This window comes from Artemia franciscana, chromosome 3, assembly GCF_032884065.1.
Source record: "Artemia franciscana chromosome 3, ASM3288406v1, whole genome shotgun sequence".
Classification (NCBI taxonomy): domain Eukaryota; kingdom Metazoa; phylum Arthropoda; class Branchiopoda; order Anostraca; family Artemiidae; genus Artemia; species Artemia franciscana.
This window is the reverse complement of record NC_088865.1, coordinates 33,684,270-33,707,591: the sequence shown is the minus strand read 5'-3', so window position 1 is coordinate 33,707,591 and position 23,322 is coordinate 33,684,270. Positions and strand designations below refer to the sequence as shown.

The 23,322-nt window shown below is 34.6% G+C and overlaps 2 protein-coding genes across 2 annotated transcripts in view; one reads left to right on the top strand and one right to left on the bottom strand.

Moving 5' to 3' along the window:
• LOC136025200 (programmed cell death protein 4-like) overlaps positions 1–2,550 on the bottom strand; it is a 51,515-nt gene extending 48,965 nt beyond the window's left edge. Inside the window, exon 1 of the mRNA XM_065701000.1 lies at positions 2,471–2,550. The gene's annotated coding sequence lies outside the window, so the exon portion shown is untranslated. The remainder of the gene's footprint in view (positions 1–2,470) is intronic.
• A 15,260-nt stretch (positions 2,551–17,810) lies between these two features.
• LOC136025198 (uncharacterized) lies at positions 17,811–22,487 on the top strand. Its single transcript, XM_065700998.1, has 2 exons — positions 17,811–18,284; positions 21,335–22,487. The coding sequence occupies exons 1-2, from the start codon at positions 17,868–17,870 to the stop codon at positions 22,316–22,318; spliced, it is 1,401 nt and encodes a 466-aa protein (XP_065557070.1). The 5' UTR covers positions 17,811–17,867; the 3' UTR covers positions 22,319–22,487.
• The last annotated feature ends 835 nt before the right edge of the window (positions 22,488–23,322 follow it).

The following is a 23,322-nucleotide window of genomic DNA, read 5'->3' as shown; positions in this document are numbered from 1 at the left end:
ATGAAAACTTCTAATTTAACATAGAATAGACAGCTTTACACAAAAATATCTTTGTCAAAATATTAAGATTATACTTTTAAAATATTTTCAAATGTATATAACTCTATATTTTCTAGTGAATCATTTAAAATAAAGTTCCATTAGAAATGCTTCAGACTAAGCAGTGGTTATTACATTTACAAAAATCATTGAATGTAGAGCATAATGGCATGTTATTTTGGTAAATATTTTGCAATTCATATTTGAAAACAACTGTTATTTTGTTGAAAACAACCAAGAAAACAGCACTGAGAAAATGTAGTATTATTTTGTCAAAAACAACTGATAACTAATACTTTAATTGAAAATTCATCATTTTTAAGAGCTTGAAAAGTGCTTAAATTTGTGACAGAAGCAATTATTATACTTTTAAAGAACATAAAAAAGGTACTGAGTAGAATGTTTACTTTATTGGTAAATCAATTATATGAACTGCAAAATATTTACCATTGTTTTTCCTTATCTGACTTCTACCTTAGGATGATATAACTTTATAAAAGTCTTTGTATTTTTGCTTGTAGAACGAAACTAAAACATACTGCAGAATTCTAAAGTCAATGCTATGTTGACAATTCAATTATATATTCCATATGCATAGGTAGCCTATGTTATGATCAAATCTAATAAAATTGGAAATCCTTCATGTGATTATGCCTCTGTATCACCTTAGGCTACCTTACATTCTATTAAACAGGTGTAAAAGAATGGTTCCTTGTGGTATGCTCACCAGCAGGTATGGCAAAAGTTCCAGAGCTGCCAGTAGCAGAATTCCAAAAGCTGCCAAATCTGCCAACAAATTTTGGTAAATTTATAGCAAACCATGTAACTGGCTTTTTTATAAAATGAATTTACCACTTGATGCCTTTTTTATGCTCTTTACAAATATAATAATTGCTTCTACCATGAATTCAGATTTAAGCACTTTTTTGGCTCTTAAAAATGACAAATTGCCAAAAAATTATGACAGTTCATACAAACTGACTTACCAATAAAGCAAACCTACCACTTGATGCCTTTTTTATGTTCTTTACAAATATAATAATTGCTTCTACCACAAATTCAAATTTAAGCACTTTTTAAGCTCTTAAAAATGATGAATTTTCAATTAAAGTATGAGTTATCTATTGTTTCCAACAAAATAATACTATGTTTTCTCTGTGCTGTTTTCAACAAAATAATACTGCATTTTCTTAGTGCTAAAATTATTTATAATAAGGTTAGTTTAGGGTAGGTTTAAAAGTACTTAAATCTGACTTTATGTTAGGAGTGATTATTATATTTGTAAAGAGCATAAAAAAGACATCAAGTGGTATATTCACTTTATACAAAAAGCTGGGGTAAAATTCTAATTAATTGGCTTCTTGCTATCTCAGAAAGGGTTTAGGTTAGGAAAATGAAACTTTAAGGGATGAATCTACAGACTAAAGTATGTCCTAGGAAGGTATTTTGAAGGAACTATCTCTACTCCTTCTCTCTCTAGAGGGCCCTGACCTTTAAAAATATGTGTGTTATAAAAGTGAAACCTTGCAAAATAGATCTTCTGCTTAATTGAAGTACAACAAAATTGTTTTCAGCTTCATAACTTTGCTCAATTCCATTTTATAAGGTTTTAAAGATATCCAAGTACATTTCCTAAATTTTGAAAAAAAAAACATTGATATGGCTCCAAATTCTACTCAAATAACAGGAATTGCATTTTCAGAACTAAAGGCAGAGAAAAGGCAACTAGTAACTGAAAATTAAGGTAAAATGTTGTTTTGTCAAAATTTCAATAGTTATAGACCTGCCATGTAGGCAAACTTCAGGGCCCTCTAGAGGGAGAAAGAGTGGAGGTGGGTACTTTAAAATACCTTCATGGGAAATACTTTAGCCTGTAGACCCATCCCTGAGTTTCATTTCCCTAACCTAAATCCTTTACAAGATAGCAAGAAGTCAATTAACTAGAATTTTACCAAAGCCAGTTATATGGTTAGCTATAAATTTACCAAAATTTCACTAGGCCATGAAAACTGCTAAGTAGCACTGCTGTTATATCTCTCATATCTTGCATCAACCTACGCATCAATAATAGAAAAGCACATAGGAAATATAGAGGTAGGCCTACAATTTGAGCTAGGCCTATATATTTGCATATTAGGGACTGGGGATGTAGCCTAGTAGCATATAATGGAAGCATCTCCAAAATATGTTAACTACAATTTTTCGCACATTACGATTTTAGCTTTTTATTCTTCTCAATGACCCTAATTGTTGGTTAATAGGCCCACCAAATTCATATTCTGAAATTGTTAACACTTTTACCAGGTTTCTTTACGGTCTAGAGGGGAAGTGGGCAATCTGCATCTTCATCTGCAAGGTTTTATGTTTAATCTTCCCTAATTCTTTTACACAGCTCTTAGATACGAATAAGGTAATCTATTAGCATACAAACGTAAATAAATTCAGCAAACAGCAAAATCAAGACAAGATTAGTCTTTTTCTTCTTCAATGAAAGATATTTTGCTTCAGTCGAGCAAGAAATATTGAACTAATGTTGTCAATCAGTAAGCCGTTTCTGAAACATTCTCATATAATCTGAGCAGTGTCGGACATCAGGCGAAGAGATAAGATCAGCAGTTAATTGTATGGCCCAGATAACTGGCGTCTCTCATCCTCAGAAAGTTTCTCAGTCCTCCATCTTCTTTTTCATTTCTTTTTCAACAGCTGGCTTGCTTGGATAGCGGAACAAGTAGCACTAAGATAAAAATAGAATCAAGCAAATTCTGATGTTGATTCTACGCTGAAAAACAATTCAAATTTCAAAATTTTTAAGATTAAGGTCTTAAAAGTTGATCCACATATTTTATTTTAAAACATTGCCAATTTCCATAGATCTTATTGGTTAAAAGTGAATAATGTTGAACTGGGGTTTCAAGACAAGATCTGAAACTGCCAACCCGTTTGAAAAAGAGTTCAAGACAGGGCTTAGGGTCTGAAAGATGCTTAAGCTTTGTAAATCCAAATTTTTTCTCAGCAAAGCATTCATATGGCCCAAGGAAAATCTATTGATTATTAATTAATAATCGAATTAAGACCAGAGAAGTCAAAGTTAGCACTGGACTATGTTGGTAAAAATTTGCTGTCAATTCGAATTGGAAACCATGCAAGCTGAGAAAAAATGATTTATTTTTATCAACAAACTGTAATGAGAGTCGTTTTTTCTTCATATTGTTATAAAAAAGAAACTAGCATTGGGTAATTATCTTTTTCTTAAACCACCCACTGTATTAACTTAGTTACCCCAAAAGAAATTACTTCACAATTCTCCAATTTTTGATATAATGAAAACAAAGCATTTACAAATGCAATAGCCAAACTGACCAGGAAAAATTTGCAATTTTTCATAAAATTTTTCTAGCAAAAGATGGGTGCACACTATATTGTCTATTTTCATTTTGTTTTTCACCAAGGCACTTCAAATGGAAGGAGTTGCCGTAAAAACTTCAAAAGGAGCTCAATCGAACGGAAGTTGAAAGTTTTAGTGCCCCTTTTTAATGAACCAAAACTGACTAGAGGGCAACCAGCCCCTCCCATGCCCATCAATTTCTCAAACACATCTAATCTATGTTTTGAGGTAACCATTTCGTTTAGCGTACTTGAAGCGTCCAATCAAGGATGTAGCTTCAGTATTGTGTTGCGAGAGCAACACTTAGGTTTTGCCCGTTTTTTTTTTTTTTTCCTTTGTCGCCGATCTCAGCTTATTCCTGGAATCTAGTAAGGGTCTAACCTGTGCGGTTTTTACGGCAAGTGTGGACCTCAGGCCGGATTGATAAATATGACATTACATTTTGGAATGCTCCACATAACTTTTGCCTGGGGCCAAAGAGGATGGCTTTTGCTTGTCCACGAGCCAGAGCCTATGGTAGGCGAAGTGAAGTGGAGTTATATAGCCTATGTCAGAGAGGAGTATCTTAAGTTGTGCAGCCAAGCTTTCGTTTCATCAAACCATGTTTCTGCTTTCGAGTGGAAAGCTCTGTTCTAGCAGGCAAGCAGGCAGGCACCACTTCAAATTGAAGATGGACTAAAATCTATAAGTGTTAAATATATGCAGCAGTCACCCGGCTCCACAGCCAATATGTCTTCTTTGAGTGATTAATAAAAAAATTTACAGAAACAAAAATGTGGCATTTTCTCACGGGACCGAAAGTGCTGCCATCTATTGTTTCTACCCTTTTCTGTTCGTGATTTCAGCTGATTTTATCATTTGGTTTTTCGGACTTGGGACTGCATTAGAGAAATGGTATCAGATGTGCCTAATAAACTTTAAAAGTTCTCTCATTGCTAAAGAAATTGGAGCTTATCCTTTGCTCCCTTCTAATTGGTGACGTTAGAAAGTTGGCCTACGGCGAAAAAAAAATCAACTTTTGAACTAAAACAGATAAAAAAAAAAAAATTTTGACGGCAATCGATAGCTCTTGATGAGCTGACCAGTGTGTTGCTAATAATCAACTTCGGCAATGAGGGGTTAGTAACTTTTGCTAGTTGGTGCATCTATTATTTGTTTCCAGTGTATTTGATGGTAAAACCAATTTGGTTCCAGTGGTAATACATGTGGGAACCTTGTAAGTAGTAATCTGCTGTTAGGCTACAGTCAACTTCAGCGACGAGGGGTTTGCAACTATGCTAGTTGGTGTGCCCATTCATTGTTTCCGGTGAACTTGATGCCTATCACGGGAGAGGGACTTATAAGTAAAAATCGGTTCACTTTGGATGAGAAACGGCTGTTAGATCATAATCATCTTTGGCAATGAGGGGTTTGCCACTTTTGCTAGTTGGTGTACCTATTATTTGTTTCTGGTGTATTTGAAGGTTAAACCAATTTGTTTCCAGTGGTAAGACATGTCGGGGACTTGTAAGTAATAATCGGCTGTTGGGCTACAATAATCTTCAGCGATGAGGGGATTGCAACTTTTGCAAGTTGGTGTACCCATTTATTTGTTTCCGATGAACTTGATGTCTATTACGGGAGAGGGACTTGTAAGTAAGAATCTGTTCACTTTGGGCTAGAAATTTGTGCGAATTTGTGCATATTGTATTCGATCTCTTTAAATCTGACAGAATTAAGTGTTTACGCAACGGGTACAAACGATAACGTAAAACAATGAGGTAGTTTCGTAATAATTAGTGTCGCCTATGGTATTTTAATCCTGAAAAGTTACGGATAGGTTTATACTACTAACTAGATTATATAAGATATTGTTCCAAGTTTTCATCCGTCACGATGTCTACGATTGAAAAGAATAACGTATAACTGGCTGCAAAGTCCCTTCTTTCGATTTTGTTTTGTAGTTGTTGTTTTTTCAACGCTGAGGAATAGCCTTTGGTCATGCGATAACTGATTGTGTTCTTGTTTGAACATACCGTTTTCAAAACTTCGATAGGCTGACAACTTCATTATTTAACCCATAGCGAAGAAACAAGCACAAACGAGAATGTGAAACAATGAGATAGTTTCGTAATAATCAATAGAATGTCATCTATGGTATTTTGATCCTGAAAAGTTAGGGATAGCTTTATAATTTCAACTAGATTATATAAGATATTGTTCCGAGTTTTCATCCGTCACGATGTCTACGATTGAAAGGAGAAAGTTCAACTGGCTGCAAAGTCAATTTAGTCCCTTCCTTGATACTATTTTGTTGTTGTTTTTTCAACGCTGAGGAATAGCCTTTGATCATGTGATTACTGATAGATAACGAAAAAACAAAACCAAAGTGTTGCTCTCGCAACACTTTTGTCGGCGAAGCCGGACAAAGGTTGCCACAACACTTCACGTTGCCCGGGCAACATAGGTCTAGTTTTTATTGTGGGGAAGATGTATGAGGAGTTCACATCCCGGGAGAGTCAATGGGCATGGAATATGCTTCAGGGAAAGGGATGCTAGAACATTTGTGAAAACAAGAGTCTAAATGTGTTTTCAAGACGTATGAAAACTGTTTTTTGAGATTCTTTTAAAATGGATACTAAGCACTAAAAAAAAAAACATTAAAGGGTCATATGTCTGCGCTAAGTCTTCAATTTCATAATTTTCTATAAGCGGTAGTGAAGAAAAGTTACTATTTAGCAAAGTAGGCCACGTTCTACGGATGAAGGATGACAGATTACCGAAGATTGTCCTTTTTGGCCAACCGTCTGGGGCTACACGGAAAGCAGGTCGTCCTTGTCTGGGTTGGGAGGATGTCATAAATAAGGATTTAAAGGAAATGGGAACTTCCTGGGAGGGTGTAAAGAGGGAGGCTTTAAATAGATTAGGTTGGAGGAGGAGCGTGCGTAGCTGTGTTGGCCTCAGGCGGCTTGGTGCTGCAGTGAGTTATTAGTAGTAGTAGTAGTAGTAGTAAATTCGAGACATTGTGCAACATATAATAAACAATAGCCTTACATTAAAAACACATAAAATAAAGTACTGGTGCTCGCCTTTTATTAAAATTTCAGTAACGAGTTGTTGCAAACGAAACTAGTCTAGTTTAAACAAGCTTTCGGGTGGGGAAAGGTGGACATACACTCGTTTTTTTCATCCAACCACACCACTTATGATGCAGTTCCTAGACTCCTTCACTTTCAGCAACCCCCAAGCACAACACAGGATTCTCAATTTCGTAGTTGAATCAAGCGGCATTCCAACAGCCCTGTACATCGCGCTATTCAGTAAGTTGTGATTTAAAAAGTGTCTGAGCAAATCATTCAGTACTACCTTCAAATCGCCGTTGACGAGACCTTAAACAGAAAATTTCCCCCTTGAAAAACAATGAAAAATTAAACTTATTGCTTCGACAGCAGTGAAATGTTTGCTTTTTTTTGTTGATATGGAGGGACTGGAACAGCATAAAGAACAGTTTTAGGCCTCATTTAAAAGCTAATTCTTCTATCATAACGTTTTTCTTATAAATTTGACTCGGCGAAGCCAGACAAAGGTTGCCGCAACACTTCACGTTGCCCGGGCAACATAGGTCTAGTTTTTATTGTGGGGAAGGTGTATGATGAGTTCACAGCCCGGGAGAGTCAATGGGCATGGGATATGCTTCAGGGAAAGGGGTGCTAGAACATTTGTGAAAACAAGAGTCTAAATGTGTTTTCAAGACGTATGAAAACTGTTTTTTGAGATTCTTTTAAAATGGATATTGAGCACTAAAAAAAAAAACATTAAAGGGTCATATGTCTGCGCTAAGTCTTCAATTTCACAATTTTCTTCAAGCGGTAGTGAAGAAAAGTTACTATTTAGCAAAGATAGTGCTTATTAAATTCGAGACATTGTGCAACATATAATAAACAATAGCCTTACATTAAAAACACATAAAATAAAGTACTAGTGCTCGCCTTTTATTAAAATTTCAGTAACGAGTTGTTGCAAACGAAACTAGTCTAGTTTAAACAAGCTTTCGGGTGGGGAAAGGTGGACATACACTCGTTTTTTTATCCAACCTCACCACTTATGATGCAGTTCCTAGACTCCTTCACTTTCAGCAACCCCCAAGCACAACCCAGGATTCTCAATATTGTAGTTGAACCAAGCGGCATTCCAACAGCCCTGTACATCGCGCTATTCAGTAAGTTGTGATTTAAAAACAGTGTCTGAGCAAATCATTAACTACTACCTTCAAATCGCCGTTGACGAGACCTTAAACAGAAAACTCCCCCCTTGAAAAACAATGAAAAATTAAACTTATTGCTTGGACAGCAGTGAAATGTTTGCTTTTTTCATTGATATCGAGGGACTGGAACAGCATAGAGAACAGTTTTAGGCCTCATTTAAAAGCTAATTCTTCTATCATATCGTTTTTCTTATAAATTAGACTCGAATAAGCCGTCAAAAAGTGCCATATGGTAAACTAAAAGTGCAAATGGGATGACATTTCTGGAATGGAGAGGCTCGGCTAGACTTATAACTACCATGTTGAATATCCTCCAAGAAAAGATGGAAATCGCCAGAATAACTGATGCTGACATAAATAAAGTGCACCAATTCGCCTTTGGAATTTCTGTTCGGCATGATAAAATTGCCCTTGTGCTGATTACATTCCGTGAAAAGGAGATCGTAAAAGTGTTAAAATGTTAAAATCATCAAATTTGGAAAGTTTCGTTTATGAATTATTTAATCATATGGTTGTACTTTATGAATTAAAACCCTTTTCCCTTTGTTAATCCCTTATTCAAGTTATGCCATTAAACACCAAATAGTAATAATATAGTCCAACGTTCACAGCATAAGCTGTTTGAAAGTAACCCTTTTCAAACGGATAAGATTTTTAGCATCAAATATTATGAATGATGTTGCATATACAAATTTCAAGCTGTGTCGATATAGTTAATATTTGCATTTTTACGAGTGGGGATATAAATGGACTGGAGGATTTACCACTGTGTCTTTAGAAGCGTAACTACCATATTACGTCATCGTCTTTAGGTGTGTTGAATTTTCTAAAGTCTTCTGATGTTCGAATTGATATTCTTGGCGTGTCTGAGTCTTTTCTTACCATGGATAGTCTTCTCTCCTCGTATTTTTTCCCCAGTTTATTCATTGGTCTCAAAACCTAGAACTGAAATGCAGCAGAGTGGAGCACTGAAGGACCAAACTAAGGTACAGGGTGAGGGATGATTTGACTTGTAGGATTGAAGGTAAGATTGAAATTGTTACACTAGAGGTGCAGCTAGAAAACAAAAAGATTTTGTTTTGCCTGGTGTACCGGCCACCTTGTGCTGTTCCTGAGAAGTTCTTTAGAAGTTTTGAATGTTTTATGTAGCGAATAAGAGCGAGTAAATTTAGTTTGTATTTATGTGGATCATTTTAATTTTAACCTATTATATCTTAATGGAGTGAATCTTGATTATTTTCTTAAATTTGAGGGTTTCGCCTTATTATTTTCCCACTACTGGAATTCCAACTAGAAATTGTGCCATTAAATGTCACCAAATAGTAATAGTAGACCATTAGTAGATTATTCAGAAGCTTTAATTGATAATTTTTTGTGCCTGGAAGTTTGATTTCTAAATGCGTCTATGATGTTCTGATTGTGTCGGAATCTGATCATCTCCCAATAGTTTGTTCTTTCAAGTCCTTGAGCAAAGAGAAGTCGAGAAAAAAACGAAAATAAGGCAACTTAAGTCGGCAAATTCGAGAAGATTTCAAGGGGCTATTAGTTGTATATCATGGGATGAAGTTTTAGAAGAAAAGGAAAATGCTTCAGTTGCTTTTGATAAGCTTTTAAATTTGCTTTTCCCGGTTTACAATTCTTGTTGCCCGATAAGAATTGTGAAGAAAGGGAAAAAAGAGCCCAGAGAACCATTGATCAATGTTGCAATAATAGAAAATATTGAAGAAAGAAACAAGCTTTACCGTATGTATCTAGAATTTAATACGTAAGCAGATATGGCAAGGTTCAAGCGAGCAAGGAACTTGGTGAATTCTCTGAGAGAATTCGCTGTCAGAAATTATTATTCGGAAAATTTCAGTGAAAATGTTGGTGATACAAAAGATACCTTGCAAATTATAAATGATGTATTGAAGGGTAAGCGTAAAAATTGTAAAATTTATGAAATTTTTTAATGAATGGAAGGCGAGTGGTTGAACCGAAGCATATTGGTTATTAGTTTTGTAAATATCTTTCAAAGATTGGGGCTTAATTAAAAGTGATTTGCTCATTCTAACACAACTACTCTAACACTAGTCTAACTCAGTCTAACACATTTTATCGAGCTCTGTACTATGCCGGAACTTGAAAAGGTTATTAAGATAATTAAGTCAAATTCTGCCGGGATGGATAGCCGAAGTTTTAAAGCTTCTAAAGCTGTTGCATGCTATTTAATACCATCACCTTTATTTTTGATAATCTTTTAATGAAGAAAGGCCCATTTCCAGACGCTCTAGAGCAGGCAAGAGTCATATTACTGCACAAGCGTGGAAATAAGCAAGAGATGAGTAGTTGGAGAGCAATATCAATCCTACCTCTATTTTCAAATTTTTTTTTTTAATTATATATGGGCGACTTTGCAGATATCTTGGTTTCTTGGGATTACAATGAAATGCTCAATTTGGATTTAGAAAGGGCCACTCAGCAAGTCATGCGACGTATCATTTGGTTGATAATATCAACATTGCATTTGTAAGTGGAAACATTTCGTTAACAGTGCTTATTGATTTTAAAAAGGCATTTGATACAGTTGATTTTGAATTATTGCTGTGCACGCTTAGCGATTTGAGTATCAGGGATAATTGTCTCCAGTGGTTTGGATCCTATTTGCATGGAAGATCAATGCAGGTTGCCAATAACGATACCGTGCTGCATCACAAGTAACTTGTGGAGTTTCGCAAGGATCTATTTTGGGACCATTTTCACTTTTAGTATATGTTGATACGTTGAGATATCACCTCTCATGTGCTATTCTTACAGCATTTGCAGATGGCACAGCAATAGCAATTGCAGAGGCGAACCTTCTAAATCTTGTAGTTTACGCAAATGATGCCCTGCAGTACCTGAATACATTTACTAGTCTTAGTTTTTTAAGTGTTAATGTTAGTAAAACTAATTATATGATTTTTTAGCCGTACCAGTGTTGTGATAAATTCTTTGGATGGTATTTACTTTGGTATTATTGTCAATCAAATTTTTGGAACGATGTGTTTGCGATTTGTTGATTTTAATTTGTTCAGCCTTAAAGATTATTTATGGTACGATTATCCAACCTTATATTGTATGTGGATATGCTCTTTAGGCATGCAGTTTTCAGCTAATTATAGAAGAATCCAGATGATTCAGAATAAAGCAGTTCTTCTTTTGGGAGAATGTGCTAATATTAGTGATATATTTATTTGTTACTTCCATTTAAAATTTTAAATGCTGGTCAGTTACTGGATCACCAGTTAAAACATCGGTATACCAATCTTTAAATAGTCTTTCACCAGCTTGTTGTGCGGGCATTTTTATTCTAATTCTGATTATTATTCTTATCATACTAGGAATGCGGATAAGCTAGCACATTAGAAGTGAAATACAGCATGATCAGCTCATTTGTTTCGTTACTTAAGTGTAACCCACTAGAATAACTCTCGACAGCCTTATGGGTTCTTCATTTAAATCGCAGGTTAAAAAGTTCCTACTTGGTCGAGATGTAGGATGAGAGCAAGGCCCTTGCGATGGTTTAGTCTTTTTTCTTTTTTTTTTGTTTTTTCTTCTGCTTTTTATTATTTTCTTCATTTTCTTTTAGTGTGTTAATTTGCATTTTATTGATTATGCGAATTAATTAATTAATTGAGTCACAGCACACAGGCTACTTGACTTTCTAGTAGTGGCTATGATTATTTAATTTGATTTTTCGTTTTCTGAATTGACCAATAAAGGAATCTCATTGCAAAAATTTCTATATTTAATTGCCTTTTTTCAAATTCAACTTAATAAGACAATCACAAAGTGGTAAGTGGCACCCAAAAAGTACACTTCAGGGTGTTTACCCATTTTTAAAATGAAGATAACGAAAAAGGTTTTGTCCAATGAAAAAACTTTGCGAAAAAATTTCACCTAAAATACCTTTCACCTCTGCGGAAAATTCTCCCATACGGATAATACTTCCCTGTAAATTTTAAGCTACATTTAAAGTAGCGACGGTATTTTTAATTTAAGTTTATTCGCAAAATAAAGCTAGAATTATTAACTTAACCGTTCGACATTGTTTAAAAAACTGTCCAGAAAATCTGAACAGTTCTTGGCATCACTGCGGCAGAAACCTTACAATATTTCAAACTGTGTGGTTGGTACATGCATAATTTCTAAATTTTGAGAAAAATATTCATGCATTGCTCGAATTCACTTTATCCTACTAGGAGATATTTCTTCAGCATTGTGAAGCAAAGATAAATATCTCACAAATAGAGCTGGTATTATGTGAAACTGGACCCGTAACATTTACGTTTATGTGACCCATACATTTATGTCTATTCTTTTATTGGAGGTGGTTAGAAAAAATACTTAAAAAAGAGAAAATAACGGTTACACAGTATGTTATTCTGCATTGAGGTAGCTCTAAATATATGAATCCAAAACGTAAGGAATACGACTTTATGAGCGCTTATTAGACGTTTCAATTATAATTAAGGGGCTTTGAATCTACACTGGAGATTCAATAATTATATACTATAAAAAAATGTTCCTAATGGTTATCACTAAAACGGCTAATAATTGAAAATTTTCGGCTTCGTTGGAATTCCCAAATCATTGCTGAATTTCCAGCTTGTTGGGAAACAAAAATATTGAATCTACTAACCCTGATTGAACTTTGTTTGTTGAATAATTTTTAAAATCATCATATTTGATAACGATTCATTTACGGTGGGAACTGTGCTTAACATATAGAGAATATTAGCCATATCTTATACCCTTGGCAATCAGAAATGTCAAAAGTATCATCCAAATGGCCATACTAGCAGCTAGAAAATTTCCTCCAAAGCAGGTTCACCAACTGGCGAGGTCTAAAAAGAGGGCAAATGAAGGCCAAAAAAGAGTGATTTTTGCTCTAAAAGAGTGCAAGTCACAAATTTTGCGCATCCCTCTTCTGAATCGACTCTGAGGAGAAAAAGAGTGCATTTAACACGAAAAGTATATAAGTTGGCAACCCTGTTCCCTGGGTTAAATGTAGTGTTGGGCGATACTGAATAGCGATATATTGCATCAAATATTGAAAAGATCGAACATTAAAAGTTTTTTCGCAAATAGCAGAGAAGCAGAACAATCCATGCTCATATATGCTGATATACAACATAAACAGCTGTATCTAAAAGATGGCATAGCTTGTTCATAAACTACGTTTAGTGAGGGTGGACACTCAAACGATTCTGAGAACCTCCCAAAGGTTTGGCTGGATAAAATACCTCCTAGGCCTCCTTAGGCCTTGTTCCAATCAGGGTTGAAAATATGGAGGAATCCCTACGTAAATCAACCTCTAAATAATGATTTATATAATAATTATCATTCTTTTAGCTTAAAAGGTAATCCTCTGCTGAAAATTTGCAGGTATTTATTTCGATAATTTGGATCTTTACCTGAACTATAGTTGACTGCATCAAATGTTTAGTTAAAGTTTTGCCCAATTTTTATCTAAATATTTTGAAAGGAATATAAGAGGTCTAAATAACTAGTCGTAAGCTAGAGCTGACTTTACTGTTGACAATTTAAGTACCATTTTTTATTTCTTAATACTTTTTCTATAATCCTTCCATAAAAGAGTGCAAAGAGCAAATAATGGGCAAAAAGAGTGCATATCGGGTCCGTGGTGTGAAAGAGTGCATGGAAAAAGAGTGCATTTCATACAAAAAGGGTGCAAGTTGGTAACCGTGGTTCAGATCACACTCGACAAAATTGCCACATACCTCACTCCGTCTTGTAATATGGGTCTAAGAAATACATATACGAAGTTACCACAAAATAAATATCCTTGCCTGCCATCAATATACTTTCTGAAATTGGATTCCAAGCCTTATTACCTAATAAAATAGTTTCTGGTAACAAACTGTGTGTAAGGAGCAACTCAGCCAAATTCTCAGCCAAAAGCAACACAGCCAAAAGCAATCGAAGCTCTAAAAAACTGAATTTTTATAACAATAGATACATTAAATGAATTGGATTTTATACCGACTTCAGATATATAGAATTTATCAAGTTTCATGTACCCATTAAAAGCCAAGAACCTGAGAAAATGTGTATGCTTTTTAGAAAGGGCAGGAGCATCCGTAAAAATTCAATAGATTTTATAAAAATCACATATTAGATTTGACATATCAAACAACCATGCTGTAAGGTTTTCCAGCATCCATCCGCAAAAATGTGAAATTTTCTTCATCAAGGATTTGTGTTTATTTGTTCTTTTTTTTGTGTTTGTTTTTTTCTTTGCCAGGGTGATCGTATCGAACCAAAGACCAAACTGTAGAAATCAGGGCCAACCCAAGAAATCCAGACCAAACCATAGAAATCAAAAACAAACTGTACAAATCAAGGCCAACCTCTAAAAAATCATAACCAACACATAAATATCCCGACAAATTCATAAAAATCATAACAAATACAGATAAATTCGGAAGAATTGATAGAAATCATAAGCAATGCATAGAAAACCACAAAAATTCATAAAAAAAACAGGGTCCAACCTAAAAACCCAAATCAAACCAGAGACATCAAGACAAAACTGAAAAAACATGACCGGTCTATTTGAATCCAGAAAAATCTCATAGAAATCATTATCAATGCATAGAAATGAATGGGAATTCATAGAAATTATAACCAACGCATGGAAATCCAGAGGAATCCATAAAAATCAGGGCCAACCCTAGAAATCCAGACTACACTACAGAAATAAAGACCAAACCATAGAAATCAAGACCAAACTGTTGCAATCATGGCCAACCTCTAAAAAATTATGATTAAAACCCTCCTCTTAAAATCTTGAAAAATTTATAAAATCAAGAAAAAAAATCATTGGGAGGATAAAACTCGGAGGGGGAATTAGGGCCCTAGAAGAGGACGTGGGGACCTAGAGGGGTAAATTGGGCCCTGGTGGGGGCATTGGGTCCTGGATGAGTGTGGGAACCAAAACTCATGCGCAAGCCCGGTAATTGAAAACCGATGTGCTAAGGACCAATTCATTACAACAATAATACCTTGCCGGTTGTAGTTATTACAATTTTTTGGAACTCGTCTTAAAATTCGGACAAATTCATAAAAATAAAATAAAAAGTAAAAAAAAACAGTTGGGGGGGTAACTTGGGGGTGGGTAGTATAGGGCACCTAAAGGGGGGCATGGGGGCCTGGAGGGGAACTTGGAACTCTGGAGAGGGATATGAAGCCATTTTGGGGGGCATTGGGTCCTGGATGGGAATGTGGGGATCCAGACTCATGCGCAAGCCCAGTAGTAAAAAGCCGATGCGCTGAAGACAATAACATAACAATAATGATACCTGGCCAGTTGTAGTCACTAAATTTTTTGGAGATAAAGTTTCATTAACCATCGAAAGAATACATCTATCCAGTGTGCATCTCAAATCAACGTGGTATGCATGTTCTCAGAATGATGCCCGGAAACAGAATGATGACAATAAAATGTACCCGGAAACAGATCACTGATAACACTTACCAAAATTCCAATTGAGAAATTGATTGCACGAATTACTTGTTACGATATTGCGACGCTTAATCGGCTAGCGTCCCAGAAATAATACATTGACTGCCTAGAAGATATTTCAAAGGACAAAGAGTATATTTTCAATGGCTTGTTGGCTCAGTCGAGTAACATATCGTTCTTTTACTACATGAAGTCAAGGGTCTCAAGTTCTATCCATAAATCAGACAAAAACTTCATAAAATTTTGACCAATACAGTGAGATCCCGATGAATTCAAAAAATCATAACCATTACATAGGAATCTGGAAGAATTCATTGAAACCATAAGCATAGTAACCCAGAAAAATCCCATAGAAGTCATAATCAATGCATAGAAATTCAGGAGATTTTATAGAAATCATACTCAATGTAAAGAAATCCAGACAGATTCATAAAAATCAAGAATTCATAGAAATCATAAGCAATGCTGAGAAATCCAAACGAATTCACGAAAATCAGGACCAACCCTAAAAATCCAGACCAAACAAAAGAGATCAAAACAAAACTGTAGAAATCATAATTGGTCCATTGAAATGCAGAAAAACCCCAAAGAAATCATAACCAATGCATAGGAATTCCCTGGAATTCACATAAATCTTAACCAATGCATAAAAATCCAGACAAATTCTTACAAATTAGTGCCAATCCTAGAAATCCAGACCAAACCACAGAAATCAAGTCCAAACTACAGGAATCAAGACCAAACTACCGAAATCATGATCAACCTCTAAAAAATCATGACCAATACATAGAAACCACGATGGACTCATAAAAGAAAAATCTCATAGAAATCTTAACCGATGCTTAGGAATGGAGACGAATTAATAAAAATCCGGGTCAACCCTAGAAAACAAGAAAAAACCATAGAAATCAAGATCAAACCATGGAAATCAAGACCGAACTTTAGAAATAATGGCTAACCTCTAATAAATTATGACATATACATATAAATCCGTAAAAATTCATAAAAATCAAGACCAAACTATAGAAACCAGGGAAAACCCTTGAAATCCAGACCAAGCCATAGAAATCAAAACCAAACCGTAGAAACCAAACTGTAAATATGAAATATTGCTTAGAAGTTAAGAAATTTGTCGCTGGAAAAAAACGTGTCACCATCTATAATTGTAGTTAAAATAACACCATCTATGACTTTAGTTACGTAGATGGTAGCATTGGGTAAATCAACGTTAAACCTTCTTCATGATCTTAAGGCTTGAAGGAAGAGACCCGTGGAAGCTGTGGATTGGGCTTTTCTTGTAGTGCATACAAGGATACTACTGGGTAAACTGAAATAAACTTTGTATTAAACTGTCAAAATGGCATATCTGCAACATTTCGGGGAATGATGGGTGGAGATCTAAATGGAAGTTTTTGAGCGTCAGAGTATGTAGATGGAGGAGGCAAAAAGAACGTGTGTCTCTGATCAACCAAAAAGGATTTGTCCTATTATGTGTAGTAGCACTTTCAGTCTTTCCATTGTGAAATAATAAGGTACATTAAAAAAAAAATTCACGGAGCGAGTTCAAAGAACAAGTAAAGTAAAAGATTATGAGCAAAAAAGAAAATGAGTAACTTGACATTTTGTTCCCTAAAATTGGCTCGTTCTAGAAAAGGGTCAAATTTTTTTTCTTGAAAGTTAAAAACCTATATCCAAGCTATTGAGTCAAGAGAACCCTTAAGAACAAAAAAAAATTGAAATGAAATCTATTTTCGTTGAAAATGGGCCCAAGCACGCTTTGACTTTTAGCAGTTTCATTGTGCAATAGCCTTAATCCTATTTGTGTTAGTTTCCTTCGCATTATAAGTTTGACTTGCTCATGCTTTTTATTTGTTGTTCGTTTTGGGCTTCGTTTATTCATTAATAATAATTTCTTTTCATAATAAGTTCGGATTAGGATTTAACTTTGTTTCTGCTCGTCTTGTTTGTTTAGCTCAATACTTTTCACATAAATTTTTTTTTTGGGAATATGTTTCTATAAAATAAGTGCTTTGAAAAAAGATACGTTTTCCTTAATTGAAAGAATAGCAGAGGTAATACATAATTCATTACCTTTCATTTCCACAGTTTGGAAAAATGTTGTTTAAGTTGAATGATTGCCGATAACCAAGGTGAGGGATCCAGTAAATTTGGATTTTCCTTGAATTTAGAAGCTAAATTTTTCATCTAGAACGTAAAATTTTTTGCTTGGCTAACCAGACGATCTAAAAGTTTCTTTTTGCCCCTGCCCCCCTAGAAGTGTTCATAGGTCAAAATGTTTTTACCATATTTCTCTTGCTTGTAGTTTTTTATTGTGTTACTGATACATTTTTAGTGTCTATTTTTCTAATGAAAAGCAAAATTCAAAAGAACCGTTTCCCTCGTAACTCAGTTTACATAATAATTTGCCATTTAAACCGGTAATAGTTTGTTTCAAGTGTTTTTATGAAGTATTTCTCATCTTTAATTTTCTTTTGTGAATTTTGAAAAGGTTTGTTTTCCATTTAAGTTGTTCGTTTATTTGCAGTTCTATTTCTATTTATGGCCCTTATCTGGCTTAGACAAACAAAATAAAAATGTTTTTAGTTCTTTGCTACTTTTGTCCTTGAATGAATTCTTATCTAAACCGTTAGTTAACTTTTTAATTCCGTGTGTCGTCAAGTACTGTAAATATGGGACAAAAAATAAGACAAAGAAATGCTACAAAAAAAGAAAATCTTGAGAAAAACAGTGGCGTGGAAAAGAACGGCTTGCAAAATGTCCCTAAACGGGGAAGAGCGTCTTATTTCAAGTTTTTCTTTGTAACTGCTGGCATTACCCTGTTACTGCAGCAATATGGACCTGATGTAGTGCACAGGATTTTCTTTAGGAGAAATATCGTTCCGGCACGAAGTGATTATTATATTCTACGAGATATTTGGACAGATGAAGACATTCACAATTTAATTGATTACGTAAAGGATTTAAGAGAATTCCCAACCACAGCATCAGACCTTACATCTGTTTCTGAACATATTGGCGAAGCGGCACCATTTGACGAAAAGGGTCAATGTCCTTTTTTATTGGTACCCAACCAAAATCATTCTGAAGTAAGAATTTATTTCTTTGTATCAAATTTATAACTAAGGCTGTAACCCAAGGTTCAGTTACATTAATATCAACAGCTCGACTATATTTAGTTAGTCTGATTAATTCAACTAATAGTAAAAATTTGGTAACAATTGTCGTGATAGTGGAAGTAGTCGTGATTGTAATTTTGCTTGAAGTAGCCACGGTAGTAGCTGGCTTCAAGGAAAAAGCTCTCGCAGGAGTAGTCCTAGTAAGAATACTAGTAGTAGGAAAAAAGGAGCAGAAGTAGTTGGAGTGGAAGTAGTTGGACCGCGAATAACGATGGTAGTAATTCTCTTAGGAGTTCTTATGGTAAGAGCAGTTGTTGTGAAAGTTGGGGTGGTATGAGAGTTCATGGTAGTAGCAGTCATAAGAGAACTATTAGTAGTAGGGGGGGGGGGAGGTAATTTTGAATATATTTTTTTTTATTACTCAAAGCTTCTTCACCATTGTCATTTTAGTTGTTGCTGGTGTATTCTAGTTTTTTTTGCAGATCAAAAATATCATGGTAGTAAAATTATGTGGGTTAGACAACAATTGATCAAACAGTTCGTGGTAACGAACTGTAGTAAGGAGCGACCCGGCTCAATAGTAAACGAAACTCTAAAAAACGGAAATTTTGATGCTAAAATATACATCAAAAGAATCAGATTTTCATGCTGATTTTAGATATATAAGTGTCATCAAATTTAGTCTTTGTCATCAAAAGTTACGAGCCTGAAAAAATTTGCCTTATTTTAGAAAATAGGGGAAAACACCCCCTAAAAATCACAGAATCTTTACGAAAATCACACCATCGCATTCGGCGTATCAGAGAACCATATAGGAAGGGTTCTAGTGCCTTCTAGTGCCCTTTTTAAGTGACCAAAAAAATTGGAGGGCACCTACAACCCCTCCCACACTCATTTTTTCCCCAAAGTCAACAAATCAAAAGTTTGAGATAGTCATTTTGTTCCGCATAGTCAAAAACCATAATAATTATGTCTTTGGGGATGACGTTTGACTCTTTGCCACAATTCTGCTTTTTAAAACAATTAAAAGCTTTAGCGTAAAGAGCGAGGGATTGCGGAGGGGATAACCCATTTCATATACGGAGTAATTTCTGTTTGTTTTAAGTTTTAATGTCGCTCCTTACTTTCAGTTAAAAAAATAGTTTTTTTTTTATGTAAGTATATTTTAAGATCAGGATAAGAAGTCACAAAAGAAAAAGTTTCCTCAACAATAAAACATATTTTTGTTTGAAAAGGTCAAAATCTCAAAATTTCACAAAAAAACTAAAAAAGTCCTTACACAAATACCGGAGTGAAAGTAAAAAGTTTTATTGAATTGTCAAATTCATGTGAAAAACCGCATTATAAGTATATGGGGGCATTTTTTTTCACCAGAAACTGCGTCGCACAGACAAATCCAATGGCTGATTGCCGTAAACCATTTGCCCCATCTTGAATTGAACAAGAAATCTTCCCCTCTATTGAAATGGAAAGAGGTATCATCATTGTTTTGTAACTAATATTTGTGACATAAACATGTGACCTACTACGGGTTAACAGCCGTGGAGATCAGGCGTGTTCATAGGTATTTATTTTGGATCGGTGAGGAGACGGGGAGTGACAAAAAAACACCGCAGAGGAGTTACATGAAAAGTATAGGAATTATGGAGAAATCTTTACAATAAAGAGGACGGGGTATACCTCTAAGTATCTGTTTATATAAAGCCTTGATTTTGTAGTTGATTTGTAATTGTTTTTTTTTTTAATTATCAATTAAAAAATCAGATATTTGAGTTTTCAAATTTTTCTTTAAATTTTTTTTTTCGTTAAGTTGCTTAGGTGACTTTTTTGACTTAAGATACGTGTGCTGATCCAATTGGCATTATAGGTCCAAAGATATTGAATCGAAAAAATCTCGTGTTTTGAATGTTTATTTTCAGTTTTCTCTAGTTTTTCTGTCTCCTGAACACCAAAAAAAGTAAATAAATAACAGCAAAAAGTTTTGCCACCCGCCCAGGCGGTGGTACAACAACACAATTTTAGTCTAATTACTAGCTAAGTCAGAGCTCTAGCTTGAGTTATAGGAATAAAAACATAGGCTTATATTGCAATAATCAAGTTTTTGTTCCTACATACGTTCTAACTTAGACAGCAGAGCCTAATGTATCGCAATGTTTCTTCGATTTTTTTCACAGCTTATTTCTCTTATTATGGCCAGCGCCAAAGATTACTTGGTCACGCAACATAGACAAGCCCTTCAGTTGTCAGACATCAGTGACTCAAATTTAACTAACTATCGAACATGCATTAGCCAAGGTTAATTTTCTGATCATCTGTATGTTTCGCTTTTCACGTGACCATAATTTGATTAGTATGTCATTTTTTTTACAATATGAAAAGCTCGTATTTTTTCCAAAAACGCCAAAAAAATTAATAAGGTAATATTTTTGCATTTTTTCCGTGAAGATAAGTTGTTGAGGAAACAAACTTTAAGATCTCCCGAATAAGCACAATATTATCGAAAGTTCTGTTTATTTGCCATTATTATCCTATTGACTTATTACCAAGCTAGTTGAAAAGCTGTGAGCAGTCTTCTTCTTTTGTTTGTTCCACTTCATTTGTTGCCACAATCAAGTTGCCTCGTCAAGACATTTTAGATTATAACTATTGACCCAGTCATAACTTGGAAACGGAAGAGCCCATATAGGCTCATGTTTGTTATTTGCGATATTAAAATCGTGATGACAATTCATACTATCATACAGTGTGTCAGTCAATAAGCCTTTTTTTTAAATTCAGATTGAAGCAATATATAAAAAAATATTTTTATTTTAAAAGATTTCCAAAAGATTTATTTTAGAAATCTAAAATAATAATTTTATTTCAGCATAACAAGAAAGCAAAAATTTATACACAAAATTTAAATGTTTTTGAATAACTTGTTCTTTTGTATAATTATTGTCTAGTCAGTTGATGGTGTCGTATACACGAATCGATCTGTACATCCTGCGAGTTTCAAAATTTAATTTTTCTCTTTTTAGTGCATTCTGCCATCTCGTATTGACGTTGCTCAACATTTCCTCAAGTATGGTGGAAGGGACTGCTTGAAAGAGTTGTATCCATCGTTGTCCAGCCGTTTGCAAGGGTTTGCAGGATTCATTTTTGACAGTCTGAACAGCTCCGTTCTTGACCGACTATTTAAATCGCAGCAATACAAAGATGCAGCAACAGCATCATGCGGAGGAATGACAGTATTTGATCCTATTCAACTTGGTATAATTGTTCTTTTACCAGGACAAACTGTTGCTATGCATTATGATGTACCATGGTATTGGGGTGCCACAAGGTTTAATATTCCACAGTGGCTTTTAATTGCAATGGAAAGCTCGGGATTATTTGAAAATATTCGAGTTCGGCAATCACAAGGAGTCGCTTATTTGCATAAATGGTTGAATCACGAAAAAGATGGAGGAGGTTTTTATTTTTATCCCAAGGGAACAGGTGGCAGAGCAGAGATTGTTCCGGCTGAATTTAACACTGGCCTTGTCCTTGATGGCTCTGTTTTAATCCACGGAGTTAATACTTACCAACCTAAGAAACTTCCTCCTATAATTAACCCCAGTGATAAGAACAGCCTTGTATATGCTGGTGATGATTTCTGGCAGTTGAAGGCCAATGATGAGATCATTGCTTTGTATAAAACTTCTGATCTGAGAATATCTTTGGTATGGCGATCAAGATGTTTTGAGAGTCAAGAAATGAAGCAGAAATGGGCTGATTATAAAGACAAAATTGATGTTCAAGATGTCCTTAAGGTTCTAAAAGACGATATGAAGCTTAAAGGCATATCAAATGTTGATTATTTGCCCCCTCTGGATTTGGCCCTCAAAATTTTGGACACTTATGTAGTTTATCCCGTCGAAAAGTGCTCAATATTTCCTTGGAACTACTGTATGTTATCAAAAATTGTGCCAACTTCTGTTTCAGGCTTTATCAATTCTTTATTGACTCCTATTTGTGCCTAATTCCTGTTTTTCGATATTCCTTAGCTTTTACTTTTTCCGTTGATATATGGGATTTACTGATTCATTACCTGCATTTGGCAAAGCGTGTTATCAAATAAATGAGTTGTGATATAATTAAACAGTTTTTTGTACAAATGTTTTCCTATGTATTATACTATTAAAACTTAAATGATTTTTTGAGTAGGAAAACATTCCTTCTTTGTTTGAACTTGCCCCTTATGCATAACGGTAAAGGCATAGTTCTGTCATGCTATTTTCTAAAGTATGAATCATATTTTTTTTAAATACTAGGCTTTCAGTGCCATGTTTTCAATGAAAAAATTGATAACAAGGCAAAATTCGCAAAAGCACCTTTTTTTAGAAGAAATCAGTAATTTTTACCAAACAAAAACCGTAAATTCGGCGAATTGTGGCACTAAATAATGTTATTTTGGATTAGCTTTTCATCTTATTTAGCTAGTATTTTGAAAAAATTCTGTTTTGAGAAAAGAAGTATTTCAAAGAAAAGTGAAGAACCAAGTAAATATCAAAGAGAAGCAGAAATAAAGTCATTTTATAAGTCAAACACAAAACCAACATAGATTATTACCATTGAATAGATGAAATCTAAAACGAAGAGAAATTAAAATGAATAATCAGATCAAGCACGATGGTAAAATATATTGCTACAGGTGAATAAATAAATTCTAAAATGAACAAAACTGAAATAGAATGTTTAAGTCAAACTTAAAACGAACAGAAATTACTACAAGTCTTATTAGGTCTACCACGTCCTAAAACTTCTAAGGACCAGAATTTCATCTGCACTCTACAGAGAAGAAAACATATTTTAAACAAATTCATCGGATCATTTTCATATAGCATCAGAAAAAAAACTATTGCTGAGACTTCCAGGAATGAATACCGTTACATCCAGTCTGAAAACATTCGTCTGCATCGGATCATTTTCATATTGCATCAGAAAAAAAACTATTGCTGAGACTTCCAGGAATGAATACCGTTAA

Excerpts from the sequence above, each read along its gene's own strand:
- LOC136025198 (XM_065700998.1), top strand. The coding sequence starts at position 17,868 with ATGGGACAAAAAATAAGACAAAGAAATGCTACAAAAAAAGAAAATCTT. Across the intron at positions 18,285-21,334 it reads CCAACCAAAATCATTCTGAA|TGCATTCTGCCATCTCGTAT; the intron begins GTAAGAATTTAT and ends TTCTCTTTTTAG.